Below are 14,969 nucleotides of genomic sequence, written 5' to 3'. Positions count from 1 at the left end.
TAGTCCAAGTGCATAGCAAGGCTAGGGACGTGACACCTCCAAATCGAGCGGACGACAGGGAACGAGCCCTCTTCCCCTCTCGCACGCGCCTCTTCCCTCGTGACTCCCCTGTCTCAGCGCCACCACCCTCCCGCATCTCCCTCCCTCTCGATCCGCCACCTCCGTTCCTCTCCGGCACCGGCTTCACTCTCCTCCCCTCCGTCTCTCCTCCGTGATGGCGCGCAACAGCAACTTGGCGGCGACCTAGCGGCGGGTGGAGATCAGGCAGCGGCGGGGCGGGAACGACGCAACGGGGCGGTGAGAGGCCATGGCGCGGGGACCTGCCGACGGTGGCGCGGCGCACGGGGCGGCGCGGGTGCGCGCGCAGGCGCCAGCGCGGTGGAGCGACTGGAGGCAGTGCCCGCCATGGCACGCCAACTCGCTGGAGAACGTCGTGCCGGAGAACCTGCCCCGGCCGTCCGCGCGCTGGAGATACAACACGCGGCGTAGGGGCCGCCGACAAGGCGTATGCTCCAGCGCCCGCGGCGTCGCCCGACGCCGTGCTCCCGTTTGTGGCGCTCCACTCCGGCTCTGGCATGGGCTGCTTCTCCCTCTAAAGCTATGTGATGTAAATTGTTATTAAGTGGGTGATTAGACTAGCTGATTAATTAGCTTAGCTTCTAAAAGAAATAAGCTCTCATATTGGTAAGAGCTGGGAGTACATACGACCAACGTATTGTTTTATCTGTGATGATATTCTTCTATGTATTTTAATTCATTGCTCGAAAAGAGCTACTAGTAGTTAGTCATTATTTCTCTGGCTTATTATTGGCCACATGAACGACGTAGCAAAGAAGTCAATATTTTGATATTGTTGTATGACTGAGTATGATAACTTGACATGTATAGATGTAGTGCACTTGGTTGCTTTTGGGTGTGATGGATGAAGTTGGTACCTTCTGTTGAAATTTGTGTTTGATTGATGTCATATATGTGTGATTCTTGTCAATATATATACTGTTATGCTTCGAAATACAAATGAAATGCTGCCAAAATTTTGAATTTTATGTGGTTTCATTTTTCATTCCATCTCTTTAACCAAACACAAAAACAAAACCGACCCATTTCACTTTTCTATTTGTAACAAACACAGGAATGGAAGGGACCTGTTCTGGAACCATTCCCTTCCGTTCCACCACTTGTTGCTCAACCAAACACACCCTAAGCAACCAAAACCGCGCGATGCCTCCATTATCCAGCAGAAGTAACGAACACCGCACCTTCCTCGCCTCAGTCACCGCCGCCGCTTCCGGCGCTCTCCGGTTACCCGTACAACATGACCCCGTCTCCCGCTCGAATCCTCATCTTCCTCCTACCCACCCCAAGTCTCATACCCCCGCCACCCGTCAGGCGGCCGCACAGAGCCTTGGCCGGAACCGCCCGCTGCGCCCCGGAGGCTGTCGCCGGCGGGGGCTTCGTCGTCATTGAGGACGACCTCTCTGAGCTTCTGCAGGTCCATTTTTCTTTCGATTCTTTACCCCTTTTAACCTGCTAGTTAATTTCCTCTATTCCACTGAAATAATTAAGGCCCTCTTTGTTTGGGTTGGAGCTTTAGCTTTTGGTGCTTCTATGCTCCTAGAAGCACAAGCTTAAACAAACATCAAAATTCTTAAAGGACCGTGGCAACAACCAATACATGTTATGAAGTGTCGGTAGAGGTCTAGCAGTAGTAATAAATTGGGAACCTGCCTAAAAATTGTAACAAATTGGGCCTCTATCAGTTATTTAAGAGCTATGTTACTGATGTTTCAAATCTTTTATGCTGCTTGGTTTGTTTCAATTGTCTGTATAATTAAAAGAATCTGCTTTAGTTTGAGGAAATTTCTGAACAGTGGAGGATGACTTCCAGTTGCAGATATTATGATACCTGAGCATTGGGACAAGACCATGCCTAAAAGGGCTAAGGATAAGTGCTATTATTTCTTTAAGAGTAATGTTACTGCTCTCGGGGTGGGCCTAGAGCAAAGGTGACAGGGGTGCACCGCCATAGGGATGTGCATCGATGAGCTTGAACATCAGATGTCACATGCATGTAAACAGAGGCCATGTCAAGAGGAAATTAGAAGGTGTACCCGGTGCTCTGTGGACCCTTCTAGGTTGACTGTAGGTTTGCCCCTGACTGCTACGCGCCAAACCTGTTTTAATACAAAACATGATCTTATGTCCATCACAATTCTATGCTGCAAAGTCGTTTACCAGTTACCACACCCACAGCGGACTTTTTATTTCCTGATAACGGAAGCTTTTATTGCCCCCAGTCTCTACCACAACGGTGTACCTGGCCATGTTCGCGGGCCCTACTTGTTGTGGTTAGGAACACCTGGTATGGCAGCCTTGGGCACCCCTAAAGTTCAAGTTCTTCGTTTGGCTGGTGTTGCGCGATCGTTGCTGTACGTCGGACAGATTGGCTAGGCAACCACACCGGGCTGTTACCCCTATGCTGCCAGTCTGATGAGACGATCGGGCACCTGCTGCTGCAATGCGTCTTTGCGGGCGAGGTCTGGGTTTGTATCTGCCTGGATTGGGTTCCAGCACCCCGCTCCCCTACCGACACTGCCAGGGGCATAGCCAGACCCCTGGCTACCCGGGCCGTAGCCTGGGGCGTGGAGGGAAAAAGCTTCGTTGTCTGTGTAGGTACAAAATGGGGTGATATTAAAGGCTATATACACAGCTCGCCATGCAATACGAGCCAGACAACAATCGGAAAAGAGATATTGGATGGCATCCTATTTATGAAAGAAGCTACATTGCTTGTCCCCCTTGCCACATATGTTTAATCAGATTGTCCTTAGTAAGGATGACTTTCGGCATAGAAACCAAAGGAACAATTTGATCTTTGAAGGTATTTTAAGACGACGCCACAATCTTTTAGATTTAAACCTGACGCTTAAATTGGTGCATATTTTGTCTAGTTGTGTATAAACTGGGTAACATATGAGATATGAATCGATCCTTTTCAGATTCTACCTAGGGATTTACGAGATAATCTGCAGAATGAACCTAGAAGGGACCAGCTGTTGGAGGTAAGATGTTGAACTTGTCTCAACCTCTGTCTGTGTCAACCACTCTTGAGACGATCATATTTGAATATTCATTTGAAATAATTTAATTAGCATAAACTATCGCAACTGATGAGTAGTGAATTAGGTTATTCTAGATTTGGGGAGACGACCTGAGGCACGTTTCCTTGGTAACTCTGGTGGCCAGTATCTACGGGATAACGAGGTATGCAACTGTAAGTTAATTCTTAAAAAAACAGTAGGATAATTCTAATTTTACAATATTATGTTTGATTCCTGTTTTTATACTTGTGTTAACAATATTATTAAATGAAATCATACCATGAAATAAAAGAGTTACAATAGAGTCACACATATTCTTTCATCACAGTGTGGTTGGTTTTATTCTCATATCGATTGTGTCAGAATTATGTATTAATAATTACTCTACCCATAATTTTATTAAGTTCGATGCAAGGCAACTAGGCCAAATCATCTACTTGCTAGCAGAGAGATGGCAATGGGTAGGGTATGGGCGGGTACAACCCCCTTCTGCCCAAACTCATACCCGCAGAAACTTTCTGTACCCACCCACTTCAATACCCATGGGCATAAAACTGAAACCCATGCCCATACCCATTGGGTATCCTATACCCAATGGGTATCTAGTGGGTATAATATGTAATATTTACATTTTGACGAAGTAGAGAAATGAATCTAAAATTAAATTGATGATGGGAGAGCATTCTAGCACCTACACAACCTCCTCCGGTGGGTGGCCTCTTGGAGGCGGCAAGGGAGTAAGAGCAACGATTGGTGGAAGCCCAGCATAGTGGGAGGCAGCGATTGGAACCTGGAATCGCTGGATCGAGAGTTGGACAAGAGTCTGGTGGCGATGAGTCGAGATCTCGTTGTTTTGAGGAGTCACAAAGGACATAGGAGGACTGGTGAGCTGGTGGTTGCGGGCCTATGAGCTATGGCTGGTTTATGGAATAAGGGATTTGGGATTGGACTATAGGAGTTGGATGTTGACCCTACATGTCATAGGAGCAATTTTCATTTTTTATTCTGGGTATCCATTGGGTTACCCATGTGTTATTTGTGTCGAATATTGTGTACAAGTTAGGTTACAGTTGGACTCTGAGTAGTATTGTGTTTACATAGGATATGGAGTCGTGTCCTAGTAGGACACTTGTATCCTAGGCCTCTCATATATAGCGAGGGTAGACACACGATCTAACCTATGCCAACATAATAGCACAGGCACGCGGGGGAGCCGGCGGCGTGTGCCGGCGCCCGAGCGGCCGGGGTGCGGTATTGTGATGGTGTCATGGGGAGGAGCGCCCGTAGTCATGCCCCGGGATGTAGCCATATCGGTGTCGACTCTCCAAGCATTTACACCGTAGCCCCTCCATCAGCATAGAGTGAAGTCTTCCGTCAGACTCCAAGCTCTCTCATGTGTGCATCCCAGGGCATGACTACAAGCGCTCCTCCCCATGACACTGTCACAATACCGCACCCCGGCTGCCCGGACGCCGGCACACGCCGCCGGCTCCCCCGCGTGCCCGTGCTATTATGTTGGCATAGGTTACATCGTGTGTCTACCCTCGCTATATATGAGAGGCCTAGGATACAAGTGTCCTACTAGGACACGACTCCATATCCTATGTAAACACAATACTACTCAGAGTCCAACTGTAACCTAACTTGTACACAATATTCGACACAACTCTAACAAACTCCACCCTGGCGAATATTCTCCACCACCTTGAATTCATCAATGCGTCAAACTTCCATGTACATTGGACTTGAGCTTATCCCATGAGCACCGCTGCTACTCCAAAGACTCCATATGACTCCACCTGCAACTTGTAGTCCCTCCTTTTCCTTGATCACAGTCAACACTCGAACAAAATTAAGTTCCTTGTTACTCTAGTTTGTGCTCCTAACTTCCAGAGTATCCGTTCAATGCCATCACACACCGATCACTGACCTGCGTGAAAGTGAACAACTCACATATTGGGTGTCACATATAAGAGTTACCTGAACTCAACAACACCGCTCTTTCTTGACCGTCTGTCTGAAACTTGAAGGAATTTCACCATTGCTTGTAGTCATCCCGAGTCAAATTCGCAGTTGTCTCACCACAGTATGACCACCAGAGCCCTGGCCCGTCTCCATGTCCCGTGCACGCCGCACACCTCGCCGCTATTACCGCGTCGAGCCTCCACTGTCCTGGTCGAGTCTCAAGGGTCGCGAACCCACACCACGCAACCCCCACTACAGAGTACCATCGATCGATGATGAGTTTCACGCTTCCATCAGACCACTGGGCTGCAGTCCGAACTGCATGTCACTCGCTTTTCCCCCTTGCCGAATAGGCTTCGATTCCCTGGATCCTTACACCGTAGCCCCTCAATCCAGCTCCACCTTCAACATGACTCCATGGTAGATGATCAGTCCACCTCGCGCCCCGTTGACTTCAAGCTTCATGTGCGCGCCGTCTTGAATCAACCCCGCGCCATAGTCTTGTCGAAGCTGCACAAGCCCTCGGACACGCGCCACGTGTTTCCACGCCCCAGAAGTCGGTCACCATCAGCATCACACTCCTATGTCGTCATCGCTGAAATCACCGCCATCTTCTGCTTTTACCAACATCCATGTCGATCCATCAGACTGTCCAGCCCGACCCAGCCGAAATTACGCGACTGCAACCATGCTCCACCCTGCGTCGTGTCCGCCCGCACATCTTCGTGCATTGCTTGATGTCCTGTGTATGCATGATCCTGCAAGACGAGCTCCAAACTCCTCCGAGCCTTATAGGCACGTCGCCAATTTACTGTCGTCTCTGTCGTAGGACGTTCTAACTGACCAAAAGCCATCACTCCGACCACGCCCCACCAGTTGTCCTCCTGCCGTGTGGCTCTCCGATCACCCGCTGCTCACCTAATGGCTTCTCTCGCTAAAACCATCAGGACTCGCACGACTCTGTATTTGTTTGTCCACGTCGTCCATGCTCTACGGCCCTGACAACACTTGCAAACCTAACTCTGCCGTTGTCGTAGTCCCCTGAGCAAGCTGATCATGCCAATACCATCTAAACTCAAAGTTCAAAAAAGCGCTAGGCGTTAATTATGCGTTTGGCCACCTACTTGCGCTTTTCTAGCTTAGGCGCGATTAGGCGTAATTAGGCGCAATTAGGTGTTTCATACACAATTGTACAGATACGGGCAACAAAGAGCAATTTGCTATCTAAAATAGTGCTAGAATGTAAACTAGAACAGCAAGCAAGGAGCAGTAGCATTTAGCACTATTGTAGAAGCAGTAACAACAGCTACTAGCACATCGAAATTTCACGCAACAGTAGCAAAACAGTACTGCTACAGTGTCAAGGTAGTACTATAGCAATAGTACAAGCTACATCTAAGCATCAACAGCAGCACTAAAGCAGTAGTACAAGCTACATCTAGAGTATGAACAGCAGCAGCAGCACTACAACAGTGATAAAGACTTCCTACGACAGCAACAGCAGCACTATAGCAGTGCCTAGCGCTTTTCCTGGCGCATATGGGCAAAGCGAGGCGTTGAGCCAGCGCCTTGCGCATAGGCGCGCTTATGCGCTAGATTAGGCGCGCTTTTTTGAACAGTGTCTAAACTATACAGGAATCATCCCTGCTGCCCATGACACCTTGATATTCCTTGCAATTGTCTAGAACCACGAGAATATAATCGCAATCCAACAGCCAACACCAGTCCTCCTCTTACACATCACGTATCTTCCTGATGCATGCACTCCATGTACTTTGGACTAGGACAAACAGCACCAAATACGCAACGCGCCCTGAATCCTGCCCTTGACTTTTGATTGCTCTTTTCCTTTTAACAAATCTCCTGTCGCCTGCATGCACCGGTTCTGTAGACCTGTAGCGACCAAAGCTGCTCCCTGATCGACCGCCTGCGTGCCTAGCTTGTTGCGCCTGGGCCATCTGAGTGCCATGGGCCTGCTGCTGCATCCAGCCCAGCTCCAGCCTCCATCGAGCGATCGGCCTGGAAAGCACGCTAGCTCGCCGGCCACGCGTGTGTTGAGCCTCGCGCGCCGCCTCCTCCCTGCTGCCGCTGGCTGTACGTGTACCGTTCGGATCCTGCCACCTCGAACCCAGCTACTGCCGCACGCGCTTCCGATCTTTTGCAACTTTCAATCTTGCCGGCTCTACCCTGAATAGCTTCACTGATTCCGATTGCTTTTCAACCGAGGCTTCCGTCCGCTGATTCGTTCGCCGACGTGACGAAATAAACAGCAAACCAGCTTCGTCTCCTCTAGATCAACACAATTGCGACCTCCAAATAACCTAGCTCTGATACCACTTGTTAGAATAAATCCGAGGCGTTCCGGGATGTAGAAATATCGGTGAACCTCGTTAACAAATCTCGGTGTCGTGCTCGTGTGGTTGCTTGGTCCTCGGTAGATCGACGGAACGCCTCGGATTTATTCTAACACCATGGGTACAATTTCATACCCATGCCCTACCCACATATTTTGTGGGTATGGATACCCATACCCATGTGTACAAAATCTTCCAAAGTCTCATCCATGTCCGCTGTTTTGTGGTAGGGTACCCATACCCATGTGCAAAACTGCCATCCTAAGCAGAGTACATGTGTTCGCAACAAACATTTCCTGTTCTTTTGATTTGCCTTGTTAATTTGACAGATTTCACAGCTAGAGTTGGAGGAAGCTCAGAGAGCTGTTGGAGAATTTGGAGGTGACAACCGTGCAGGAATTGAAGGTACATTGCATAGAATATCTGCCATAAGGAGTAGAAAAGGAATGGTTGTTGGTTTGACCTGTCGAGTTGGCCGTGCCGTCAATGGGCATGTTGATATGGTCCGTGATCTTTTAAACTACAAAGAGAGCATTCTGTTTTTGGGAAGGTATGTCTCCTCTATGCATCAACAATTTGGATTTTTTTTATCAATTTGAAGATGTAAAACAAGTTTGTAAATGTTCCATGTTCCATTATTGCTCAGTTCATGGAGATGCTAACAGGATTACAACATTAAAATACATTTTATTCAGGAACATGTAGATGGTTTCCTTAACGAAGAGGCAAATGGTTTTTATCTACTAATAATGTCAGATTAATGGAAGCCTAGGGTGTTAGGCAAACAGAATACCTGTGATTAGTGTCTGTTATCCCTTTCCATACCTAGTATCTGCCGTAATTAGTGAAATCAGGCCATTATGGTTAGGATTTTAATTGGTGATTATTTCCTTGTGTAGATCTCATGTAATCTGCTATATGAGATACGAGGAAGATCACGATTGTGTCCTCAGATACAAGTGTTTTTTTTAGGCTTAAAAAAACTATTGTGTCCTCAGATACAAAACTTTCATAGGGGCATGCTTAGGTTGTTGCCATGTTTTACCACACTTTTTTTGCGCCAGGTTGGACTTTTTCATGGCAAGTATTTGGTTATAAATACAGCTATGGCATATGCCCCACTTATATATCCTCTTGTCCCACCTGTCACAGGCTAATATTTTAGCCAATGTGGGCCTTTAGTGTGGCGTGTGACTTTGGCAATCACAATAAGTGTGGTTAGCCAAGTATTGGCCCCTGGGGCTCTACGTGTTCACTTTATTTATTTTCTTAAAAGTTCAAAAGTTCACCTATTCTCAGAACAGGTACTATGATAGTTTTGGAATGGCAGAGCTTTCAGTATTTCAAGAAACTACAGTAATTTAGTTCAAAGGTTCCAGAATGCTCCGGACTAAATTCATATCATTATCATTATTAAGTAATCTCTCAAATTGTAGAGCCAAGATGTTCTAGTAAAGCAGGATGCGGTTTCTTTAAACTTTGAAAACCATTTTGTTCAGAACTTAATGGATCCTTGAATCTTTGGTTAGATTAAATAAAATTATGGAATCAATATTGTTTCAGATTAGCTATTCTGATACAACTCTATAGTTTCATATATGTTCTAGTGCTATGCTATATTCTGCATAGCACGTATTTTATTGATGTCTGATTATGTGCGTCCATAATCTTTCGGAGCTCTGGAACAATTTAATTCAGCATTGTATTCCAATTCAGTTTGATATTTTACTAACAGTTCTTTTGTTTGGACAGACCTGGGGTTGGCAAGACTACTGTTATGCGTGAAATTGCACGTGTTTTAGCAGACGAGTTCCAGAAAAGGGTGGTATATTAAACAATGTTACAATCTTGTAGCTTTTCTATTATGGTTCTGTTTCCTTATATATAATTCCTAACACGTTCTATGGGTCCATTGATTTGTAGGGCAGGTAATTGTAGATACAAGTAATGAGATTGGTGGGGATGGGGACATTCCTCATGCTGCAATTGGTGGCGCAAGAAGAATGCAAGTACCTGAACCATCAATGCAACATAGAGTGATGATTGAAGCAGTTGAAAACCATATGCCTGAGGTGGTCATTGTGGACGAGATTGGAACTGAGGCAGAGGCGCAAGCCTGTCGGTCAATTGCAGAAAGGGGTGTAATGCTTATTGGTACTGCCCATGGAGAAAGGCTTGCAAACATCATAAAGAATCCAGTTTTATCTGACTTGGTATGCCATTATTCTCATAAAGTTACATTATTATCCTCATAACTTTGCTTAGATACGCACCACACCCTTTTATTGCACAAATTTCACATGGTATCAGAAATGCCAAACTTGAGCTTGTTCTCTCATAAGTAGTTCACCTTCTTCTATCTTTAGGTATGATAGCTTATACTTAACCCAGATATTTGTCCAACATTATTGGTCGAAGATGGATAGTGAAGATAACGTCATGCCATTGTCCTACTAAAACTTCTTACAGCCATGCTTTTTAGATGCAAAGTTCAAATATTTTAAAGAAGGAAGAGGTTTTCATCCACCTTCAAATGAATATACTAATTGTTATTTGTTGAAAAATCAGGTTGGAGGAGTAGAAACTGTCACTCTTGGTGATGAGGAAGCACGTGCACGACGTACTCAAAAAAGTATACTGGAGCGGAAGGCCCCTCCAACATTTCCTTTTCTTATTGAGATGAGGGAGCGTCACTATTGGGTCACTCATCGGGTATGCATATTTCCTGTTTATTTTAAATGGTCAAAGAACAGGAATATATGCTTTTTCAGTTTTGTGCAACATAGAATGCAATGCTGTGTCTAGAACTGTAGAGGAAACCATGAACAAGCATCAGACTTGCATGTTGATAAACTATAATATATCTCATAACTTTAAGATCATGATGTATGTGTTAGTGGGATTCTTTGGAAGAGTAAGAATTAATGGGGGGTACAAGAGCACCAAATTCCATGGCGGTCATACATATCCCAATTCATGGTTTTGCTTCAGCAGTTCTATCTTTAGTCTGTATCACATTGATCATTTATAATACCTTTGTTGACGTATAAATGTATTGTCTAGTCTCTTTCATTAGATCGGTCTTTTGGTTGCATTGGCTAGAGCATGCACTTCTACGTGGTATCAGAGCCAAGAGGTCTTGTGTTCAAGACCCAGCTAGTGCAATTAAATTGCAGCCCACTTTCGGTCCACGTTTAGGCCTGAGGGAGCCACGCGTGAGGGGGAGTGTTGACTTATAAATGTATTGTCTAGTCTCTTCCATTAGATCGGTCTTTTGGTTGCATTGGCTAGAGCATGCGCTTCTACAACCTTCAACAACAACAACAACAACAAAGCCTTCAAGTTTGGTGTAAAGTTGCATTACTATATCTTCATTTGTGTGGCTTGAAGGTATTACAAATGATCCTTGCTGAATTTCTATCACCGATTGTTACTGCATTGCTCTTCTTATTTTCTAGCAACTAAGGAAAATCTTAAAACTTAGGAAGCTACCTGAATGAAATCCATTCATATATTTTTCAAGAATAAATGTACTCAATTTGATGTGGTATTCTTATCTTGTGCAGACTGAGAGGAGTGTCGATATGCTACTTCATGGCAAGAAGCCACTAGTTGAGGTAATATCTACTAACATGCCTGTGCAGTTCTGTTGATGTGATAAATTTCATGGCACGGCAGAAGACTGACAGTTTTCAAGTTTGCTTTTCCTGTGAATTTTATTTCGAACTATGACTTCTATACCGTTGTACAATTTGCAATTTCGAGCTAGAGTGTTCTAATGTTGAGTCTATAGGTAGATTAATGAAATTATCTAGATGATTATTTAGTTCAGAGGACCATTCTTTAGTGAAGCAAAACTTTTGTATCTCTAGCACTTCTGTCCATGTAAGAAGTTAAGGTAAATGTTGTAAAGCACTAGTTGATGCCTTTTCACATCGCAGGTCAGGAAAAGGGATAACGAGTTTGAGGTTGTCATTGAAAGATGGGCAACATATGATGGAGATGGACTCTGAATCCCAAATTTCAAGTTATTATTTCTTCTGCCATGCTTCCTTTTCTTCATACTTGCGGTCTTTGTGGATATTTGGTACAAATCTATGGAGCTTGTTATTAAAAGGTAGAATGGAGAGATCCTGGTTCCTAAAGTTTGTTGAGCTTATTTAGCAGAGTATAAAATAATGATATTGTTACTCTTGCAAAGGAACTGATGCTGCCCATTAAGCTTAGTACACAGCTCCATACCTTTTCTATATATTCTTCATGATATCAAATGTCATTGTAAATCCCTTTCCCTCTCAAAGTGAGTGGGACTGCTGACCCCTTCCCTTCCCTCCCCCTCCCTCCCTTGCCGCTCCCGCGAGGCGGCTGGGTCAAACCCTAAATCGGCACCGCCCTTAGCTCCTCCCCCTTCCTCGCCCTCCATCACCGGCGCCTGAAGGCGCGGCCGGGCCGTCGGCGGCGACTGGCCCTCTGAGTCCTCTCGCTACGTAGCGCTGGCGCGGGGCGGCTTCCTAGGCCGAAGCGTGGCACTGGGGCCGGGCGGCGTAGCGACGCGGCGGGTAGAGGCGGTGCCTAGCCACCTCTGCCTTCCCGCGGCATGCGGCAAGGTGGTGCGGTGCGTCTGGGTCATCGGGACCGCGGTGATGTGGCCACACGGTGCTGCCAGATCTGGGGCCAGACCGCGGGTGGTGTGAGCGGCGGGCGACCACCTGTGCCATGGCATTCCTGGCTGGTGGAGGTGGGTGCTGGTGGGTCCTGGAGGTCGGGGATGGTGGCTGCATCGGCCAGATCCGGCTTCGTAGCGGCGCGGGCCGTGGGCGACTTGGGCTGCGGTTGGCCGCCTTGACCGGGGCCTCCTTGGTTGGTCGGGGTGGCGGCGTAGTGGTGGAGGTTCGGCCACCCCTTCTTTGGATCTTTGGGGCGCTTGGAGCTGTGGTTGGAGGTGCGTCCGGTGGGTGGAGCGTGACGGTTCTGCGCTTCTCGCCTTTGGATGACCTCGGTGGCAAGGGCGCTTCAGGGAGTTGGCAGGGGTGCCTTCCGGTCCTATTGTTGCCAGGAGTGGCAACGGCGACCTGGCCCTGGTTCGAGAAATGGCACAATGGTTGCTCGTGGCCGGCAGCTGCTGGTGGCCTCCCCTCGTCCTGCTCTGGCCGGCGGGGCCCCGTACTTAAAAAGGGCTCACTTTTCCAGCAACAACGTCAGTGGACCATGTTGAGGGGGTTGGGTTGGTCTTGGATGCCAGGGCGCCGGCTCTGGTGGTGGGAGCGCGGGTCTCGTGGGTGGAGCTCGTTGCTCAGGTGCTGCCCGGTTGCCATGGCTGTGTGGAGGCGTGGCGCCTGGGTGTGACGTTCGATGGCGGTGGTGCGGCGTTCATACCTATGCCGGAGGCGATGTGTATGGGCCGGCATGAAAATCTGTTCTGCCTTCAGGCAGGCCAGCGGCGACGATGTTCGTGCCCTTTTGGAAGGCGCCGCGACGACCCTCATTGCCCGTCGTGTTGCTCCAGGGGAAATCCTGATCCTCAGATCGGGCGGTGGCGGCAATCTGATGTCGCACCCTTCCTGAAGGCGCCGCTTCCGAGCTCACGGGTTGTCATATGCGGCTTCGTCTCTTCGCGTTGGCATGTTCACTTTTAGATAAAACAAGAATCAAACGAGACACGAGATACATAGATTTAACGTGGAAAATTCTTATGGGAAAAGAACCTCGGACGCACGTAGGCGCAATTCACTATGATGGAGGAGTATTACAAGCACGAGATGATATGCCGTCTTTAGATGCGACTACATGGGGTATATATGAGGACAGTACATAAGAGTCCTTGTAGGACTCATACGCGTTGACGTCAACGCAACGCCCCATACCATTTGTACTACATCTAGTCCAACACGATAGAATTTGGACACAATTTAACAATCTCATCCTTGAGCCAAATTCCCTCCGGTAGTTGAAAAAAGTAAAGAACTCCATCCAAATCAGCATAAACACCTTGTGCGTCAAAGTCCATAGGACTAGTGAGAAATACCAACTAAGCCTGAGCAAAGCTCAAACTTATTAATAGGAACTGGCTTTGTCATCATATCTACAGGATTATCATGAGTACTTATCTTGCATACATTCAAATCACATTCAGCAATCTTGAATATAGTGAAATTTGACATCAATGTGCTTCGTTCTCTCATGATACATTGGATTCTTTGTAAGACATATGGCACTTTGATTGTCAGAAAATATGGTATGGCAAGATGAATCTTCAGAAAACTCAGCATACAAACCTCTCAATCGGATAACTTCTTTACATGCCTCAGAAATAGCCATATACTCGGTATCAGTAGTGGAACAAGCCATAATAGACTACAAAGTTGCTCTCCAACTTACTGCACAACCACCAATGGTGAAAACATAACCCGTGAGTGATCTTCTCTTATCCAAATCACCAGCAAAATCAGAATCAACAAAACCAACAAGTCCATCTCTAATTTTTCCATACTGTGAATAAGCATTAGAAGTACCTCGTAGGTATCTAAAAATCCACTCAACTGCTTTCCAATGCTCTTTTTCAGGATTAGCCATGTATCTACTGACAACACTCAATGCATATGATAAATCCTGACGAGAACAAACCATGGCATACATAAGTGAATGTAGGACCGAAAGTATGTCTAGAGGAGGGGGGGTGATTAGACTAACTTGACCAAATAAAAGTTATCCTTTTCCCAATTTAAGTTGTAGGCAAGTTTTAGCAATTCTACCAAGTCAAATACATCCTACACATGCAAGTCTAATAGTTGTGCAGCGGAAATTAAAGACTTTGCATATCAACATAAAGGAGGGATAGGAGATTTCAAACGCAATGAAGACACGATGATTTTTGGCGTGGTTCCTATATGTGGTGCTATCGTACGTTCACATTGATGGAGACTTCAACCCACGGAGGGTAACGGTTGCGCGAGTCCACGGAGGATGTCGGCGTCCTAGGAACGGGGGTATCCAGACTTGCCTGCCTACGGCCCAGGGCATGGCTCATCCAGCGGCCTGGTACGGCCCATCTTCACCAACAACTACTCAAGACCCTCGCGAGGCGGACGACAGAAGACCTCCTCAGGGGCGGCCCCCCTAGGCTGGCTCCCGAGGAGCGGAAATATCTATGCAAGGGGCACCTCGCGAGGTTCGCATGACGCGAGCCATGACGACCAAGGCCAGGCGGGCGCCAGCGGGCGCAGAGTACTTGTTGCCTCTTTGGTGCTAAAGGGGCAAGCGCAGGCGAGGAGTCCCGAGGCATCAGGCAAAGGTTTCCATATTGGTACAACGAGACCAAGACCAGCAGGACGGCAGGACGGAGGTCACCGCGGAGCCCACGACGGCGTCACCACCAGAGCCTTTGGCAGGCGAAGACCACCTTTTGTCAGGATAACTTGTACTGGTTGTCTCTCTTCAAATTGGCCATTGTGGGATCCCTTCCCGCCTAATATTTGGGAAGAGGACCCCGGCCTCTATAAAGAGGACTAGCCACCACCATAGGTGGCAACTAATCTTGGACTGGATCCAT

General features: G+C 47.1%; 1 protein-coding gene across 2 annotated transcripts; it reads left to right on the top strand.

The window, feature by feature from the left end:
• The first annotated feature begins 1,136 nt into the window (after positions 1-1,136).
• LOC109742890 (uncharacterized protein ycf45) lies at positions 1,137-11,620 on the top strand. 2 transcript variants are annotated; one of them, XM_020301987.4, is made up of 9 exons: positions 1,137-1,492; positions 3,000-3,062; positions 3,187-3,264; positions 7,750-7,970; positions 9,173-9,245; positions 9,349-9,633; positions 9,989-10,132; positions 10,987-11,037; positions 11,362-11,620. In XM_020301987.4, exons 1-9 carry the CDS (start codon positions 1,316-1,318, stop codon positions 11,431-11,433), a joined length of 1,164 nt encoding a protein of 387 aa, XP_020157576.1. In that variant the 5' UTR covers positions 1,137-1,315; the 3' UTR covers positions 11,434-11,620. The 2 variants fall into 2 exon arrangements, with proteins under 2 accessions (XP_020157576.1, XP_020157578.1); XM_020301989.4 differs by having other exon boundaries at positions 1,152-1,492; positions 9,173-9,242.
• The last annotated feature ends 3,349 nt before the right edge of the window (positions 11,621-14,969 follow it).

The sequence above is a fragment of the Aegilops tauschii genome, chromosome 5, assembly GCF_002575655.3.
Source record: "Aegilops tauschii subsp. strangulata cultivar AL8/78 chromosome 5, Aet v6.0, whole genome shotgun sequence".
In the NCBI taxonomy this organism is placed as follows: Eukaryota; Viridiplantae; Streptophyta; class Magnoliopsida; order Poales; family Poaceae; genus Aegilops; species Aegilops tauschii.
This window is presented reverse-complemented; position numbering and strand designations above follow the sequence as displayed.